Below are 18,353 nucleotides of genomic sequence, written 5' to 3'. Positions count from 1 at the left end.
TTTCTACTCTAGATTGATGAATAACTTGAAAAAAATCAAGCAATTTGTTTCAATCAACCTCAATCATAGTTTTTAATGCGATTTTAAGGCTCCTTGGGGCCCTCAACCTTGACCCAAAGCCAAATATTTAAATATTAAGGGTCCCTGGGCCTTGATAGATTGAACTGCAAAAAGTAGAGGCTCAGATTATGTCACCCAGTCAAATTTGTTATAACTTTTTTTGTATTCATTTATCAAGTGCAAATTAAACTTTCAAATCAAAAAGGATTGAGAAACAAATATTTTTCTCTTGTCTTATTTATTGTAACCTTTTAAAAAATATCGACCTTTTTAAGCGATTTAAAACTCAATTATTATTTATTGAGTATTATTATTGTAGAGTTTATAATAACAGCAAAAAACTGATTCAGTAAAAAGTGGCTATTTAAGTAAAAATATTTAGGCTTTTCCGACATTTTAAATTAATTGAGATGCATAAAATCTGCTGTTACATTATTTTAATTGTAAAACCAATGAAATTTCCAATTTGTTTTTAATAAAGTCCTGAAAATTGTTAAAATCTTATTCCTAACTTTTGGTGCTGACCTAATTTTTCATTTGTTTTTTAACCAGTGCCATTTTTCTTAAAAAAATTAAACTTTTTCTTGGAAAAACACCATCAAAATATTTAACATTCACAACTTTTACTGTACCATATTTTCCTGTTGTTTGGAAACCTCTGACAATAATTTTCACAAGCTTTCTTTTGATTTATCGAATTCACGTGTGTTTTAATCCATTATTGTGGATTCCTTTCTACCTTTCTCGCTCCGCTTTTTGCGAGAGAGAGAATTATATGTGTGAAAATATAAAACCTCAATCGAATGGAGCACAGATCGTGATCATATTTTTCTGGCTTCCTCCTCCGCTATCTCTCGCGCGCGTGTTCTCCTTCCGCACTCTCAATTCATCTTCCTGCACGTCAAAATTGAAGGAAGATTAAAACAAAAAACAACATTGGAGAGGAAGTTTGAGATATTGTCCTATTAATTATCACCTTTCTCCTCAAACACTGTAGTAAAATTAACCCAAACAAAAAGTTAAATTGCTAGTCCAACAATTCGCAGAAAAAAATAAGTTATTATAAACACAAGTGAAATTTTTTTGCTAGAATAAAAGCGTGACGAGATCAAAGGGATATTGTTTTGCTGTGGTGATAACACGTTGGTTTCGCGTGCGGTTTTTTTTTCGGCAAGTGGCCCACTGTGTGATCTGCGTGGTCTACTTGTCCTTTTAAAGAATGGCTTGGCCGCACGCACGCGAGCCGCTCTGCTCATCAGACCGTTTATTACATATATAGCCGCCGGCGGAATGAATCGCTCACTCAAGAATTGTAATTTTTTTTTGTAAAAAAAGCATCTACGTTTTATCAAATTGATTCCTCCAAACAAATAATTTCAATTTATTATTTTAAAATTTTGAAAAATATTGTTAATAATGTGTTTATTTTTTTACGTTAAAATCTAACATTGTTTCCTAAAAATTTAAAGCCCTCTCAGCCCCTAAATTTGCTCCACTTTGAAAGATTAAAGATTTTTAGGAACACAAAATATCACTTTTAAAATTGTCATGCTTCTGAACTGCAACGACATCATCTCAAAGCCTTTGCGAAATATGCATCAGGATGTTTTGGTTCAGGTAAATGTTCAGCTTAAAAACTTTCACTTTCTACAGCAATGACGATTTAAACTCTTTTTAATCAACGCACAGTACTTGAGCATTTAAAATGAATTTTTTTCAGAACTTGCGCAATGTTGATATTATTTAGATTTTAGTTGGACTGAAAATTTTTTTTACATGCTAGAATAGGAATAAATGAAAAAAAAAATATATATCAAAACCAAAAGTATGTAAAAATGAGCTGTATTTTGCACTTGGGCCACGGAGAGAGCATCTCACTTAAATTATTATCTTCAATTTAGCAGATATGTTAATTGGGAGGAGTGTAGAAAGTAGACGCAAGTGTATATTTAAGAGTCGGTTGCCGTTACTCGTCGGTTTGCATTTTTTATTATAAATTAAGTAAGCTACATCACTACAAGTTGATCACATCTGAACATTTCTTTTAACAAAATACAATAAAAGCAAGAAAATAATTCGAGAGAGCTGCAATCAGGGAAATACCGAGATATGAAAAATGCATAAAAACTGCAGTTTTTTCTTTTAGGCTTGGCCACAATTTTTAAATGCACATTTTAATGAAATTTCGCAAAAAAACCCATTTCAATAAAAGTGATTATGCACACAAAATCAAACGTTTTCCAAGAAACAAAGATAAAACTTTGACAACTCCACCAATTTTGGTCCAAAAAACCATTTTCTAAAAAACATTTGAACCGCTTATTGAAGATTTCAACCCAAAGTTTGAAATTGGTTTGACCTTTTTTTTTTAAATTAGCGGCCGTAACCCTGGCTGAAGCCGGGCTTCTGCTGGGCGACGTCGGGGGCGACGACGAACTGCTGCTGCTGTTGTTGCTGCTGCTGGAGGTCGTGGGCAGGGGTGGCCAGCACCTGGTCCACCCACTCAACGTCGAGGGCGCACATGACCGCGGGTTGGGGCTGCGCGCAGCCCACGTCCCAGCTGCTGGCGCCGACGACGGCGTAGTGGCCGTCGCCGCGGGGACAGACGAGGGCGCCGCCCAGGTTGACGGGGCACATGGTCTGTTGAGGGTCGACGGGGGCGGCGCACATGAAGCTGCTGTGCAGCTGGAAGTATTTGCCCAGGTAGGTACTGCGCAGACTCTCCTCGCATTGCGCAGGCGCGATCGGCTGCACGGCCACGCGGCTCAACTTGCTGGCGCCGTCCGCCGGCTTGGGCCAGCTGGACATGAGGCAGGCGCCGCTCGCGGACACCAGAAGCCCCTCGGGCGTCAACTCGTCGGCCCGCGGCAGGCACACGGCGCCCACGAAGCGGCCGAAGCGCAGCGACTGCTGCAGCACCAGCACGGCCAGGTCGTTGGCCTGCGTGGCCGAGTCGAAGCGCGGGTGCGGCACCGCCACCTTCACGCCGGCCACCTGACGCTCTTGGGCCGACGAGTACGGCGACCACGAACCCACCTCAATCTTCAAATCGTTTGCGTTGCGTCTGTAAATGAAACAATTATTATTACAAAAAATCACAAAAAATTAAAATTAAGTAAAATAAAAGGAACAAGTTATTAAATATTCAAAACTTTGTAAGAAAGATTTTAGTTCTCATACATATTTTGCTGGAAAAAATATTTTTTAATTTTGTATTTTGCATATAAAAATATAATTAATCAGATTTTAATGTTTTAGTTTTATCATTATTATAACCCGTCTAAGATACAAATCTTTTCCTTTTTTTTTTTCTACAAAAGGACTTTTTCACCAAAACAATTTAAATACAAAAAAGTTATCGTTGACACAAATTTGGCAGAAAAAATTACGGAAGAAAAATTCAAATTTTTAAACAAATCTTACTTACATTTTTTAGAGGACCAATATGAATGTGTTGTATGTGTTTATTATTATTATTATTAAAAAATGAAATAATAAAAATCAAAATTTTGAACTCACCCTTGGACGCAGGTGGCCGAAACGAGGATGGCCGTTTCGCTGATGATGGCGCCGGCGCAAAGGCGGGCGCCGTCAGCCGCGGTGACCAGCGTTTGCCACGGGAATTCTCCGGGCCCACTTTCGCCGTCCTGGGGAGTTCCGGGGGCGGCCGAGCGGATTCCGCAGGTAGGGCCGGCAGGTCGGACGGGTTGCACGGGGGCGGCGGCGACGACGGGGGCGACGAAGGGGCGGCTGGTGGTGGCCTGCTGGGCCGGCACCTTGATTTGCTGGATGGGGAACTGGTTGTTGGCCGGCGACTGCTGCTGGAAGAACTGCGTCTGGCTCACCTGCTGTGGAGGGTTGGAGGGGTAAGAGGGTTGAGGGGTGGGGTAAGAAGGTTGAGGGGTGGGGACGAAGGGTCTCGGCGGAGGGTCGACGGGGTACTGAGGCTGGACGGGCACTGGGGGAGGAGGGGCGGGTTGGACGAAGGGTCTGGGCGGAGGGTTGAAGGGTTTCGAGGGTGGTGGGGGAGGAACGTTGGCGGCCACCACTGGTTGCGGCTTCAGGGGTTGCTGGGAGATGACCGAGGTGGCGTAGGCGGGCCTGTTGTCAATCACGTTGGCGGCGACCTGCTGCTGCTGGAACTGGTTGAACTGCTGCGACTGCTGAGGGAACTGTTGCTGCTGTTGAGGGAACTGCTGAGAAGGGAACTGTTGCTGAGGGGCACCCCTCGGAGGCAGGCAGCAGATTCCGGTTGAGCCGTCATTCACAACGCGACAACCCTATAATTATTGAAAAAGTAAATAATTTATTTCCGTATATAATAAAGAAAATTAATAAAATAATAATGAATAAATAAGTACTTATTTATTTAGTTATTATAATAACTAAATAAATAAAAAATTTAGATAAAATAAATTAGTTAACAAGTATGCAATATTACCATTTTATTTTTGTGCTGAAGTTATTTTTTAGGAAATATACGAAGTATTTAAAAAAAATGACGTACTTTTTGTATAAAATTTTGTTCAATATCCATCTAATTTTGTGATACAATACGTTTCCATAAATATTAAACTAATAAATCTTAAATGTAGTGATTTAATTAGTAAACTGAATCAAAACTAAAAAAGCGCGGTCATGAATTTGAAAATTATTTTAAATCTCACATTTTTTTCTATTGAATTGTATTAATTGATAAAGTAAAAAAAATATATTTAGGATTTTGCAGTGGAATATAATAAATGATTTTAATCTAAATTTATTTACCTTCTTGGGAAGGGCCATTCGCTCTCCAGGGCATTTCCACATGGCTTCACAGGAGGTGCCTTGGTCGCAAATTTCCTGGGTTTCGGGCCAGGGGTCCTTGTAGTTGGGGTCGCGGCAACAGAATCCGTAGATTCCGGTTTCAGGGTGAACACATTCACTCAAAGGCACGCGAGTGTCATCTCTGGCAATCAAATATATAGTAAAATTAGTACAATAATTGAAGTATAATGGAGTTTAAACGTGAAAAGTATGTAAATGTAATGTTCAAAAGTTTAATTCAGTTAATAATGTAACTAGTTCTAGATATTACTTTGGAAATATTTTACGTTAAATGTAAATTTAAACATACATAAGCAATTAAATTAATCTTTTTTATGTAGCTAATTAACACTGATTAATTGCACACGACCAAGTTTACATATTTTTTAATTTGCATATTTCCAGCCAAAATTAAATAAATCAAATCAAGTAGTAAACATTAATTTAAAGTTACCAGTGAAAGATTGAAAGTATCAGATTCGATTATTTCTTTAGTTTTCAATATGAAAAATAATATAATTTAATTGATTAGTTTTGCTTTATATTTTCTCTAAGATTTTTTTTATTTTATAAGAAAATAATTTAATTTTTTTCTTTAAAATAGTTTTTCTTGCCTAAATTACGTTTGAAGAAAAATTTTGATAAGCAAGGCAATTTCTTAAATATAAAAATTTTGGTCTTTTTGAAAGCTGGTATTTTCTTTCTAATTGGAAAACTTAAGTTTAATGCAAGTAAAATTTACCTGGCGATGGCAACAGGGGCGTCGGACGCGACTCCGGCCGCAGTGCAGTATTCGAGGGCGACACACACGAGGGCGGCGGCGCACCCCACGTGAGGGGTGGTGTTTTGGGGTCCGGTGTAGGGCTTGTAGGTGGAGGTGCTCTGCTGCTGGGGCGGGAAGCGCGGGGTGTCGACGGGGCGCTGCACGACGAGGGAAGGGGCGCCCTGCTGTTGGATCAGGTCGGGCACGCGGCAGCAAACTTCACCCCTGGCCTGCACGCACGGTTGGTTCTGCGACTTGGCCTGCAGCACGTCCTCCTGCCGAAGCACCCCTGAGGCGCACATGGCGCGGGCCACGCACAGGGCGCCCTCGCGACAGGGGGCGCCGGCGGCGGGGGCGGCCGGTTTCACCACCTGGCCAGTGAGGAAGGGGTTGTTGGCGTAGTTGGGCTTCTGCTCCACGATTTGCGGTTGCTGGGGGTACGTTTGCTGTTGCTGCACCACCTGTTGTTGCTGGTAGCTGGGTTGTTGCTCGTGGTGCTGGACGGGGGCGGCCGGGGGCGGACTGTTCAGGTTGACGGCGCCGTTCAGGAAGGGGTTGTTCGAGTAATTCGGTGGCGGCTGCTGGGGTTGGGGTGCGGGTTGTTGGGGTTGGAACGCGGGTTGCTGGGGTTGGTACGCGGGTTGCTGAGGTTGAGGTTGGGGTGCGACGATCGGCTGCTGCTGGTGCACGGGGGGCTGCTTTTGCTGGATGCAGTTTGTGCCGCAAAACTCGGTGAGGCCTGTGGGCGCCGAAGCAGAGCCGGCGGCGGGGGCGGAGGGCTGCTGCGGGGGCCCGTAGCACTGGGCCGTGGCCAGCAGGGCCGTGATCAAAAATGCCCTCATCCTAAAGAAGAATATTATATTTTTATTAGATGTTGAAAATCGTTTAGGACGAAATTATTTGAAGGAAAACCCAAATTAGGCAACCTGCTGTGCACTGCTGTGGAGCAGGTTGCAGAAATTTGAAATGAAGAAGAAATATAAAACTCGATGAAATTTTAAATTTTAATTGGGTTTTAATGTAAAAAAGAAAAACCTCAGCTCATCTGAATGAAAATATATTGAAACGACAAAATTATATTATGAATTATGAATATAAAATTTAATCAAGAGTTTGTTGCACTATAAATTAAATTAATACAAATTGCTTAAATTAGATTATTTATCTAAAAAAAAAACCAGAACTAATCAATAAAAAATTGCGTTTAGCAAAGGAGCAAAAGCAGCAAATTCAAGAGTCGCAATTCCAGAATGTGCTTAGTAACGCCAAGGAGGAAAAGGCAAAGGTAAAAAAGCCATACTTGTTTACCTGAGAGGCAGCGAGACGCGAGTGTTGCCAGGCAAGGCCAGGAGACGCCTTATATATCCCACGGCACCGGCGAACAAAAAAACAAATCATCCTCTCTGCCCTCGTGAGTAAAGCGTCTTTCCAGCTGCAATTATTATCCACTCTGTGTGTGTGTCTTTCTGTTTCCTCCTGTGAGCATCTTTCGCAGCGGGGGACACGCGGCCGACCAAACAAAAGCAGCAAAACACACACCCATTAATCATAATTGCATAGCACAATCGATTGGCCATCAAAAGGAAAGGTGAATCCATCGAAAATTTATAATGAAACGTGAAAAATTGTATAATAGATTGCCTGCGTGGTGCGTCTTCATTAATTTTTAGGGAGCCATATTCTTTTATACTTTTTCTAAATCTTGTGCGCCTTAAATATTTTAATGGGACACAAATATTATTTAAATAAATTTAATTAAAAAGTTTCAGCTTTTATTACCTTTTTAAGTTTCATGAAGTTTCAAGATGGTAAAATAAATGCAGAAAACTAATAAAATTGCAATTTTTTTGTTCCGGTGAGAATTTTCAACAATTTTTATTTTTTCTTCCAAATTTGTGCTAAATAGAAATGAATCAATTAAAAAAAATTTACTATCCTAAGAATAATTTCAAACTTTTCCTCATTTTCCTATTAATCACACAAGTATACACGACTCATAATATACTTTCTTGGCTGTTGAAATCCATTATGAAAGCTGAAGTTATTTCAGCCATTTTAATCGTCGCGATCATGGATGACTAATTTCCAAGTTGCAGATTAACAAGAGATGCGAGAGGAATCTGCGGTTGTTTAATTCTCAAGTTCACCTTGAAAAATAGGCAAATTGTATAATTATCTCGTCGTATTTTATGCTTTTAAATGCTGCGCGATATCTACACTATTTGCGGTAATAAGTTCAGAGGATATGGTTAACCGCAGATCCGGCCATTAAAGAATTTATACTCGCCAAAAACAAAGCGTTTTGAAAATTCAGATGTAAAAATCGTTGCAGACATAATTGCACTATTTTTTGAATATAATAAAGGCGAAGAGGTCAAGGAGCAACTTGCAGAGGCGTTGATGCGAAAGGAAAAATATATGTGCTTGCATAATCGCGATGAAAGTCGATCCGTGTGGGTTGTCGCCGAGAATTTTATTGTGTTCTTATAAATAATGTGGCGGCGCCTCCCTGTGTTAGTCACTTTCTTCGTCAGAAGCGTCTCGAAAATAAATTACAAAAATCACGCCTGCGTTATTTCATCGACCTTGCATGCGATGAATTAAACGTGCTCTTGATTATATTGGTGCTCATCCACACCTAACAAGGAAATCACATTTTTGCTTCAATCATGAAAAGCCTTGAATAAAATGTGCATTAAATTGGACGTTCTGTTATTTAATATTTTTGAGAGGATTGCATTATATATTTGCACTGGCAAGGCTTCTTTGCTTTTGAGCTGGGTGTGTAACCGACACTTTTAAGGCTCCCTTTTACTTCACCGCTGAAATTCCAAGATTTATATATTTTTTTGCAAAAGTCGTGCGTTCTTTTTTTCTATTAAGTGTAAGGTTGGAAATATAAATTCACAAATTGAATAGGCGTGTAATGAGCGAGCGACAACGAGTTTTTCTTCCACTCGCTGCAGAGATGTTATCTTGCGAACACGCCGCGCGGCCGAGGAGAAAATTGAAGAGGAGAGCGAGCGAATTTGACCCGGTGCAGATCCTGGTCGGAGGCCTTGACACTCGCTCGGGATACCCCGAAGGCTCGATTGTTTTACCTCTTGCGCGGTAAATGGGAAAACCTGAGCACAGAACACGAAACATGCAAATTAACCACCCTTTTCGCCATTTGTATATTTTCTGGCAAAAAATTAAAGAAAATAACAATCAAGAGTAAATAATTACTCTTGTGTCTCCACCACAAGGCAATTAGACTGCTCTGCCTATAATTTGAGCTCTGCTAACTTTTAAAAATTAATCAACCGCTTGAGAATGGATCTGATATTGAAGAATTAAAATGAAAAGATTAAAAACGTGAAAAGAATTATTTCCGCTCTGGTCCATAAAGTTAACACAAAATATTTTGTTTTTACAATTTTGATATTAATTTCCTGCAGATCAGAAATTGATTTCCATGACTCTGACGATACGAAAAACAAACTAAAAATAATCAAAATTTATTCCTTTTTCCCCATATATTTGGTACAATTATTCAAATGGTGTGAGCTATATAAAAAAAAAATTTGTTACAATTGAAAACCGGCTTATCCGAAGTGGGTTTCTTATTCGTTTGTATTTTTTTATTTTATTTTTTTATTTTTCTCATGAAATAAAATAAAAATACCTGGATGCAACAAATTATCTTTAACAAAATTATTGTCAAAATAGTTTAATAGGTTTTTAAAACGAAGGTTTTAGAGGAAATGTAGCGTTTCAAATCAAATATTTAAATATTTTCATTCAGTTGTTTTTTAATCCCCTTCTTATAAATTGTAACGGGGAACATTAAAAATATATACAGGAAGACTGGCATGCAAAAAGAAGCATCGAGCACAAACGTTCGTTTTGTTTCGCGACGCCGTTCACTTCAAAAGCAGCGTGGCGTCCCGAGGCGAAATGCAAAGAACGCTGCTCCCACCTTTATTACGTCATTCGGTAGTTCAAGAAGTTAAACATTTATATTCTTCTCTTACTTTAAATACACTTTGACTCGAGTATGCCCGGCCAATTTAAAGTTGACTTCCACAAACTACGCCGCGGTAAAGAAGCTCCACAAGATCGTAATTACAAGATAGCGGACTATAAAAAAAAATATATATATATAATTATATAAATCGCTTTAAATGATCGTAAATCTTTGTTACAAGTTTTTTTTGCCACAGCCAGGTGCTTGTGACGTTGAAAAGATGCTACCGTTGAGTGTGACGGTCACGACTGACCCTGGGTCAGGGCGGCAGATGACGTCATCGCTGGTTGGTTGGTCACGACTCGACCAACGTCACTGCCAAGGTGACCCCGAGAGGACAAGAAACTTTCGCACCAGAAAATAAACTATAAATTTTAATACATACATAATTTCTGCTCATTGCAAGGAGAATTATTATTGTTGCTTTAGCCACTGCGAATTGTGAGAAAATTAACTCCGCAATCAAAAGAAGCCTTGAGATAAAATAAAGATTTCATTCTTGTCGGGAAAAACAGGAAGTAAAAAACGTCAACATCCATAAATATATATCCAATATTTATTACATCCTGTCCCATCTATTCAAAAATAATGTCGACCTAATCGGGTTAAGCAGTCCGGAAACGTGTTTGGCATCAACTAAGTGGGTTGTTGTGCGGCTAAGAGGTGACCCAGGCGGCCAATTGTCCCGTTTGGTTGAGCGTGACCAAGGGCTGGCCGAACGGCCGTTGTCCGAAAGTGGAGATGTTGACGCAGAGACTGAGTTGCTGCAAACTCCAGGCCAAGAGTCGCGCCTCCTGTGCAAGCCGGTCCACACCGCTCGGGGCCATGATGCCGACAGGGTCTATCTTCTGGTCGACGGCCAGGTGGAGGGGCAAAAGCAGTTGGTAGGTGGGGACGGAGGCCAGAAGAGGAACCAGGACCATGCAGGCCATGGTTGCGGCCGCGTAACTCGCAAGACAGGCAACCACAATCTGAATTTGGAGTAAACTTGCATTGATTAATTTTAAATCAATACTATTTTGTTGATTTTACGGAATATTTTAATTATAAATAAGTCTTGATATTGAAAAAATTTAAATAAAATTAATCACAACAAGAAGTTTTATGAATACATTATAAGGATAAAATTTAAAAGTAAGAATTGATTAATTTAATTTTTTTGAAATAAAAGTTGAATTGATTCAATGTAATTTGAGACTGTAGATTTTTTATGAAACGTTTTTAGTTTTACCTGAAGGGCTTGTTGCAACAATTGGGTAAGTGGCACAATATCCAAAAGGGCGGCAGTCTCTTCGTAAGTAAACCAGCCTCGACGCAATCCTTGACGCAGAGATACAGTTCGGTGCAGCCGCATCAAGGCAGACCAGAAGTCCTGGTCCTTCACAAATACCTCCCATCTCTGAATTACATAACACCATTAATAAAGAGTTATAAAAATCCCACAATTAAAACGCTTACAATTGCATTGAGGAATTCCCGTTCCAGTTGATTCAGTTGTTTGCAGTCAAATCCGGACAAATCAGACCAGTACCAGTTTTCCACCTCGCTAGTTTCCCCTTCGTCCTGAATAAACTTGTTGGCAACCATCTGGAAATTGTCAAATTCAACTCAAAAACCGATTCAGGAAATGCCTAACCCACCATTGAGACGATGAACAGCTCCGAAGGGGTGACCTCTGCCAGGTACTCCCTGGTCTGCTGGTCGTTGGCAGTCTTGAGACGCTCCAAGTAGAGCAGGGCCAGGACCAGGGAGCACGGCGAGATGTTCCCGCGGCACGATTCCCGGACGGCCTCTGGCAGGTGCAGGCCAGCGAGGCGTCTGGCGCCACAAGTGCTGGTGAACAGCTCCGTGGCCAGTTCTGCAAAGAGGAATAAATGTGTGAAATTAACAAATATCCAAGGTTATTATTTCCTCGGTTGAGCGCGCCCAAAAGCTAAAAATAGCCACCCTTCTTACCAGCGACAGACTCGACTGGAACGTTGGGGATTTGGCCCTCTGGCCAAAGCTCTTTTCGCACCTTGGTCAAATACATCTCCCGCTTACGCATCTGCAATGAAAAACTGAGCGTCAAGAAAGAGAAAAATTTGAACACACTTAAATTGATTCGCTTCCGGGGCCCCAAAAGGCCACGAGGCACGCCTCCAAATTGGGACAGGAAAGCGATTTAAGTGCCTTTTTACGGCCTTTAAACTGTTTGAATAGATTGACGGGGCATGAATGATGAAAAACTCACCCTCGCCTTGCTTCTTTTGGGCCTATAATTGCCGATTTTGCGAGGAATATCGTCGTTCGGGTGCATTTTCACTTCTGTGTGCTTGTGCGACGTACGAAATTGTCTCTTCGTAATTGGAATACCGGTATTTATGAAAAGAGAAAATAAAAACCGGTGTTTTTGGCAGCAAGCAATGTAAACAAGCCTGCCCGGTTTATTTGTAAAACCGGTTGTTTTTCATTTCAGTTATCGTGACGAATAACCTTTAGTTACCCAATACAACAATATTTTTACCAGCTAAAAATCTTTAAAAAAAAACCAAAGTTAAATAATATTTGTTAATATAAATGTAACAAAAATATAAAAATTACTCTTTTAAATTAAAAATATCAAATATTAACGTATTTTTATCAATAAATATTGTAAATAATGATAAACTTTGGTTGGTACCTTTGACAATCAGCAGCTTTTGACAGAAAAGGCAAAACCAAGGCAAAACATTGACAAATTTTTAAGTAAATATCCTCACTATTAACCATATTTGCCACCATTGCGAGGTAAAATTAATTAAATTATTTTCAAAAATTGAAATGACAACCAAAAGTAGGATGGGGAACGCTTACATGAAGCAGCACCTGGAGACCGCCACAAAAACAGGCGTGCTTCGGATCTCCTTCCAAAAACTGAATGAAGTTCCCGAGGCCCTGACGCAACTAGAGGCCAACCTTCGGACGCTGGACATGTCGGACAACAAGTTCGTCACGCTGCCGTCTTGGATGGGCAACTTCAAAATGCTCAAGCAGTTGTCAATCAACAACAACAGGCTGACCGCCCTCCCTGAAGAAATCGGACGTCTCGTCAAACTGGACGCCCTGTCCTTGCACAACAACCGAATCGCCACCCTGCCAGCCTCGATCTCCGCCCTGAGCAACCTGAAGAGCATCGACCTGAGCGGCAACAAGCTGACTGCGTTCCCTGCCGTTTTCAACGGCCTAAAGAAGCTCGCTTCGATAGACTTGTCCAAAAACCAAATCACCGAAGTTCCCGAGGAGGCCGTCAAAGATCTGCACGTCGTCGAACTCAACCTCAACCAGAACCAGGTATATAAACAAAATATTTTTCAAATAGTATCACAATTATTGATTCTTTTTCTGAACCAATTAAAGGTGGCGATTGTAACTCCGAAGCTGGGCGAGTGCCCAAAACTGAGGACTTTGAGGTTAGAAGAGAACTGCCTTCAAATTCCGGCCGTCATTCCGCTCTTGAGAGACTCGTCAATATCTTTGTTAGCCCTCGAGGGGAATTTGTTTGACATGAAGGCCTTGGCGCACGCAGACGGCTACGAACAGTATATGGACAGGTTCACAGCGGTCAAGAAGAAATTGTACTAAATTCTTTTTCTTTAAAAAATCCGTCTTTGATGTTCACGCTGGAAATATTTCACGCTATTTTGAGTCACCATAATTCATTGTCATTTTCACCAAAGTGCAGTTTAGCCTAAATTTTGATGCAGTCGGCAGAATACTTCTTGTTGGTGTGTTTCAGCCTCCCTGGATTATTGCTTATGTGAAAAAAGAAAAAATTGTTAAGAGACAAAAAAGTGTTCCCTTGGAAAAAATTTCAGAGTTATACGAAAGTTTGGATTAAATACTTCAAAACACAATCCTCTTATTGTGATATCGAATCCGTATTTCTACGTGTTGTAATGTATTAAACGGTATTCATGAAAATATTATTGTAAAAATAAAAACGTTGAAGAATATTAATCTCTAGTTTTTTTTCTTTATCTATGTCATGAATGGAAATCATTTAATCATATATTAAAAAAAAACTTAATATAACTTAACTGTAAACCTTTTAAAGAATAGAGATCTTAGTTTTAATCACAAAGTATGCAACTTTCTTTGCATTGAAGTAAAAAAAAATAATGTTAATTGAAAAAGCAGCTCGTAATTAAACACCGCCACAATTTGATGGATTTTAATTAATTGAATTCAGTTCTTTTTATTATTGATGTCCAAATTACAGAGGGATCAAAGACTTCTAGTTTCTTAGAAGGAAAATTAAATTTTATTTTGATTTCAATAAAGGCATATTCTTTGTTCAGATAAATCAGTTTCAAAAATTTAAATTTACTTCTGCTTAAAAATTAAAAAAAAATCTCTCGACGGTTTCAGAAGCTGAATCAACCCGCACGACGTCCCCGTAAAGTGGGTTGCATAGCTCTGTGATTTGCAGGCGCTCAAATATTACCAAATTTTTAGGACACACTTAAGCTTCTGTTATCACAATCCCAATTTAAAGCTTTTAATGTTCCTCTATTGGCAATGCGAAAAATGAATGATTGCTGCTGATATCAAAAGTTTTTGTTTCAGAGATAACAACACAAAGCTGCACGGTTTAATGAGCGCTTTGATTAATTTATGATTTGACATAATTATTTCCAATATTTTGATTGGAAAAGATGTTGTGGCTTCTTTTATTAGCTTTCTTTGTTGCAAATCAGCAGGTCAGTAATGAAATTTTTAATGAGACAATTAACAATGTGATTTTTGTTCAGAGCGTGACATTAGCAGATCAGCCCAAAATTCTTCGCTTTCCAATCAATGGAACCGAATATTACGTTGCTGGCTCGGGGTATTATTCGAGAGACTGGGCGATAGATCACTGCAGACTGGTCGGCATGGTGCCAGTCAGTTTCAACAAAGGCGAAGACCTGTACACCGAAATCTATAATTACATCATAACTCAAAGTTTCATATTATTATTATTTTTAATTTACGTGTATAAAAATTAATTTACATACTTCAGTTGAGTATCCAAACGGGGTTGGCTATTGGACGAGTGCGATCAAAACTTCATCGAGCAGTGACTCGTGGATTTGGGAAACGACTGGGGAAAAAGTCGCAAAGTTTTACTGGGCGGAGGGAGAGCCCAGCTTTGCCGAAGACGAGGTCGGAGTTTGTATGATGTTCAGCGTCCAACGCCAGGGCTGGGTCAACGACTACTGCAAAAGAACCAACGTTGGCGCCACGATTGTGTGCGAAAAGGAAATCGAACAATCAGAGTAAAATAAATAAAGAAATTAAAAATAAAATGAATATATATTTTTTTTTATTGATTTTCTAAGAAATTATTTTAGTTAGTCATAGACATCAATTATTTCAAGATAAAGAGCTTCTCTGCGTCAATCAAAATTTGGTCCAAAAGATTAGATAAAATCGGTTTCGCGTGATTAAAAACACAGTTATTTGTTTCGAGAGCTGAAAAATGTCGCTCACGATGAAACTCCTCGCCTTGCTTTTCCTCGCCTCTTCAACTCTAGCAGGTTAGATTTTGAAAAAGTGGAAAATTTCGTGTTTCAATTGTTGGTGATTTCAGCCTTGAACGAGCCGTGCGCGCAAAGTGATCCGGACCCGTGTGCTGCTTCAGATCCAAACAGCGAATGCGCTCCACTCGAAACGGACCCAACCCAATTCGTCTGCCAATGTTTGCCCAGATTTGCAGCCAACAGCGAAGACCCGGCGGTGGCACAATGTGTCGCAGGTGAATTACTATTTTTAAAGTTCCAAATTCTGTAATTAAAATTTAGATTGAAAAAAACTATTAAAATTAATAACAAAATTTATTTATAGGTTTTTTATAGGTTTCAATAGCAATTTTCAAAAAAATTAACTTTCTAATTCTTAAATATGATTGAAATAGGAGCAAAAATTTATAAAAATTAATTATATATAACAATTCAATATTTCTGCTTGATTAAAAATAAAACAGTATTAGCAATGTATGATTTTGTCGCAGGTTGTTCCGAATTTTTTTTGTTAAAAATCAACTTCACTCTTAAAATTAACAGCAGTAAAAATTTATAGAAATGTATAATTTTAATTTGTTATTTATGCTTAGATCTGGAAAGAAATATGGGATTTTGGTAGTATTGAAATTTTTTTCTTAACTTGTTTTTTTTTCAGCTTTGAACCTTGCGAATGCTTGCGCTGCCCCTGATTTCGGCTCGGCGTGCAATTCGATCCCGTACGCCCTGTGCCAAAATTCACCTCTTACCTGCAGTTGCATCGCCGAATACACACCGTCTACTGATTCAACCGCGTGCCAGGTCAGCACCTTCAACGACAGGTGCGTCGAGGACGCGCAGTGCGTCGGACTTAACGCTGACGCAAAATGCCAATCGGAGCGATGCGTCTGCCCAACCAATTTGGTTCAAGGATCGACAGGATGTGTTGATGGTGCGTTTTTAGATCAAAATAATGAGGGGAATATAAAAAACTTCTCTTATTCCAGAGGTCAAGCTGGGCGAAGGATGCGAGGTGGACGGACAGTGCCCTGAAAACTCGTTTTGCGATTCTGCAGTTTGCAATTGCAAGAATTACTACGTGAAAGTGTCCGAAAATGCAGAAGACAAATGTTTGCCAAGTATAATACTTTAATTTTTTTCTGGCTTTCATTTCAAAACTCCTAAAAATATTAAAATTTTCTTTTTAATCATATTGCTCTGCATTTTTATTCTAATTTAGATTATTTAATAATTTTTTTGCACTATTTCATTTTTTTTTTAATTTTCAGAGGCGTATCAGGTGGGAGATGCTTGTGAAAATATCGACCAGTGCCAAAACTTGAGGGTTGAAGGCGTTGAGTGCACAAGTAATCAGTGTCTTTGCAAAGAAGGTTACGTCGAGTCAAACGACAAGACATTGTGCTTGAAGAGTAAATATGATTTTTTTTTAAATAAACGACTGTCAATGATTTAATTGTGTTTCAATCTTCAGGTGGAGCACAAGCTGGAGATTCGTGCGCCCAAGACCAGCAATGTCCGGAGGGACTTACTTGTGATGCTCTTGCTTGCGCAGAGCCAACGAAATAATATTTTACTTTTTGTAACGAGATCAATTTGAGAATAATAATCATGATTAATTTAATTAAAGCAGAGTTATTTTTCAATTAAAACTCTGCAATTCTTTCCATCTGTATGATATAATTGGAAAAACGTTCACAGTTAATTTTCTTGGCGAGTCCGAATTTATTACATTATGTACGTTTTTCCCTAAGCAAAAATTTTAATGGGAGACTCAACAACCTTCTGTTTATTAAAATTATTATCACTCATCTTAATGAGAGATGAAATAATGCAAAACTAGTAAAACAGTGGTGACATTAAAATATTGCATAGATCGATTAAATTATATATCATCCTCCCATTTTTATAGTAGAAGTTCACAATTCATGGTGATTTGAATTTAAATTCGGCTTTTCTTCGATGTGAGTTTTTATTGTTTAAGAAAAACAATATCCTGCTCTACATATAATGTTTCGACTGCGGGCTGCAGCCATAATTCATGAGCTTTCTCGGCGGTGGTCGAGAGAAGACCGCAGTCGAAAGTCGAAACATGTAGATTTAGTTAATTTAAGGCGGTCAGTGAGTTAATTCAAATTATTTTGAAGAAATTTTGCAAAAATAATTAAGGGAACTTACCTTAATCTAAGGCGACAGAAGGATCCATTTACTGATGTGACCATAAATTGAATCTCGATTGAGAAGTCTAGTTATGTGCAGTCATTTTATTAGTCAGCAAAGTCCGTTTACAATTAGATAACAGTTATTAATTACTTTTTGAGAATTTAAATTTCTCTAAAATATAAACTTGTTGAATGTATATTGTAAATTAAAATAGATCATTTTTTTTATTAATTTGTAATAGCAGAAATTAAAGTGTTTTTTATATAATTAAGATGTTAAATGTCTGAAATAACCAATTTGACGATGATATTTTCGCTCTCTAAAAATCACGCTATGTAATTAGTTCGAACATAAATCAGCACAGAAAAAATTAAAGATCATCGGTTTTTTCATTTAAATAAGTAAGATGTGTACTTCTTCATTCTTAATATTAAATCCAAGAAATATAATTGGTTTGTTTTGCCGTAATATATTTAAAAATGAAAATAACTAGAAATGATTGAATGAATTGTTTATTAATCAACAATTACATCGCCTTGCAGGATGATATATCTATTATTTGACACTTTTTCCGTCGCGAATTTTGACCAGCCAAATGCAAAAACCCGCCATTAATGCAGCTCGACGTCCCTACTCAAAAGTTATTCCACGCCAACATTCTACGAAAACGCACTCGGGGAATTTTTTTATATGTCTAATCGAAAAGTTTGGTTGGTCTGGCCAAGACAGACAGTAAAACAGTTGATCCAAAAGACGTACGTACCTTAACGAAAATAACAACACTTGTCTTAAAATGTATAAAGGGGTTGAGCATGTGTGTGTGTAACCATCATTCGTTTTGTATGTGTGAATACATATGTATATATATATAAGTGTGTGGGTGGTTTGTCGCGAGAGACAGCCTCCGGTACCTGTGCTGCAGTCTTGAAGGTCGATGGTTGGCAACCTGAGGAAGAATTCAATTTTTTTTCTCTCGTCAGAAGCTGCGCTTGAGCTCGAAAAGGAGATTTTTGTCGATGACCGATCGACGCAG

At 38.9% G+C, this 18,353-nt stretch overlaps 5 protein-coding genes across 7 annotated transcripts; 3 read left to right on the top strand and 2 right to left on the bottom strand.

Moving 5' to 3' along the window:
• Nucleotides 1-2,004: 2,004 nt before the first annotated feature.
• LOC132196001 (DNA translocase FtsK-like) lies at nt 2,005-7,014 on the bottom strand. Its single transcript, XM_059618365.1, has 5 exons — nt 6,938-7,014; nt 5,609-6,472; nt 4,828-5,008; nt 3,580-4,340; nt 2,005-3,124 (listed from the first exon to the last, which is right to left on the bottom strand). Exons 2-5 carry the CDS (start codon nt 6,469-6,471, stop codon nt 2,434-2,436), a joined length of 2,496 nt encoding a protein of 831 aa, XP_059474348.1. The 5' UTR covers nt 6,472; nt 6,938-7,014; the 3' UTR covers nt 2,005-2,433.
• A 3,158-nt stretch (nt 7,015-10,172) lies between these two features.
• LOC132193381 (protein CNPPD1) lies at nt 10,173-11,994 on the bottom strand. Its single transcript, XM_059614020.1, has 6 exons — nt 11,872-11,994; nt 11,595-11,685; nt 11,279-11,496; nt 11,097-11,225; nt 10,870-11,037; nt 10,173-10,609 (listed from the first exon to the last, which is right to left on the bottom strand). The coding sequence occupies exons 1-6, from the start codon at nt 11,935-11,937 to the stop codon at nt 10,295-10,297; spliced, it is 987 nt and encodes a 328-aa protein (XP_059470003.1). The 5' UTR covers nt 11,938-11,994; the 3' UTR covers nt 10,173-10,294.
• Nucleotides 11,995-12,270: 276 nt separating this feature from the next.
• Nucleotides 12,271-13,602, top strand: LOC132193333 (leucine-rich repeat-containing protein 57-like). 3 transcript variants are annotated; one of them, XM_059613952.1, is made up of 3 exons: nt 12,271-12,407; nt 12,458-12,950; nt 13,017-13,602. In XM_059613952.1, exons 2-3 carry the CDS (start codon nt 12,459-12,461, stop codon nt 13,239-13,241), a joined length of 717 nt encoding a protein of 238 aa, XP_059469935.1. In that variant the 5' UTR covers nt 12,271-12,407; nt 12,458; the 3' UTR covers nt 13,242-13,602. The 3 variants fall into 3 exon arrangements, with proteins under 3 accessions (XP_059469935.1, XP_059469942.1, XP_059469926.1); XM_059613959.1 differs by having other exon boundaries at nt 12,303-12,407; nt 12,455-12,950; XM_059613943.1 differs by lacking the exon at nt 12,271-12,407 and having other exon boundaries at nt 12,414-12,950.
• Nucleotides 13,603-14,201: 599 nt separating this feature from the next.
• On the top strand, nt 14,202-14,935 carry LOC132196072 (uncharacterized). The gene is made up of 3 exons (XM_059618475.1): nt 14,202-14,359; nt 14,411-14,603; nt 14,662-14,935. Exons 1-3 carry the CDS (start codon nt 14,315-14,317, stop codon nt 14,919-14,921), a joined length of 498 nt encoding a protein of 165 aa, XP_059474458.1. The 5' UTR covers nt 14,202-14,314; the 3' UTR covers nt 14,922-14,935.
• Nucleotides 14,936-15,042: 107 nt separating this feature from the next.
• Nucleotides 15,043-16,786, top strand: LOC132194254 (prion-like-(Q/N-rich) domain-bearing protein 25). Its single transcript, XM_059615419.1, has 6 exons — nt 15,043-15,178; nt 15,232-15,396; nt 15,819-16,091; nt 16,147-16,278; nt 16,429-16,569; nt 16,632-16,786. The coding sequence occupies exons 1-6, from the start codon at nt 15,121-15,123 to the stop codon at nt 16,724-16,726; spliced, it is 864 nt and encodes a 287-aa protein (XP_059471402.1). The 5' UTR covers nt 15,043-15,120; the 3' UTR covers nt 16,727-16,786.
• Nucleotides 16,787-18,353: the final 1,567 nt, after the last annotated feature.

The sequence above is a fragment of the Neocloeon triangulifer genome, unplaced genomic scaffold (genome assembly GCF_031216515.1).
Source record: "Neocloeon triangulifer isolate White Clay Creek 2 clone unplaced genomic scaffold, ASM3121651v1 ptg000001l, whole genome shotgun sequence".
NCBI lineage: Eukaryota > Metazoa > Arthropoda > Insecta > Ephemeroptera > Baetidae > Neocloeon > Neocloeon triangulifer.
The sequence above is the reverse complement of the archived record's forward strand: the minus strand, read 5'-3'. Positions and strand labels throughout refer to the sequence as shown.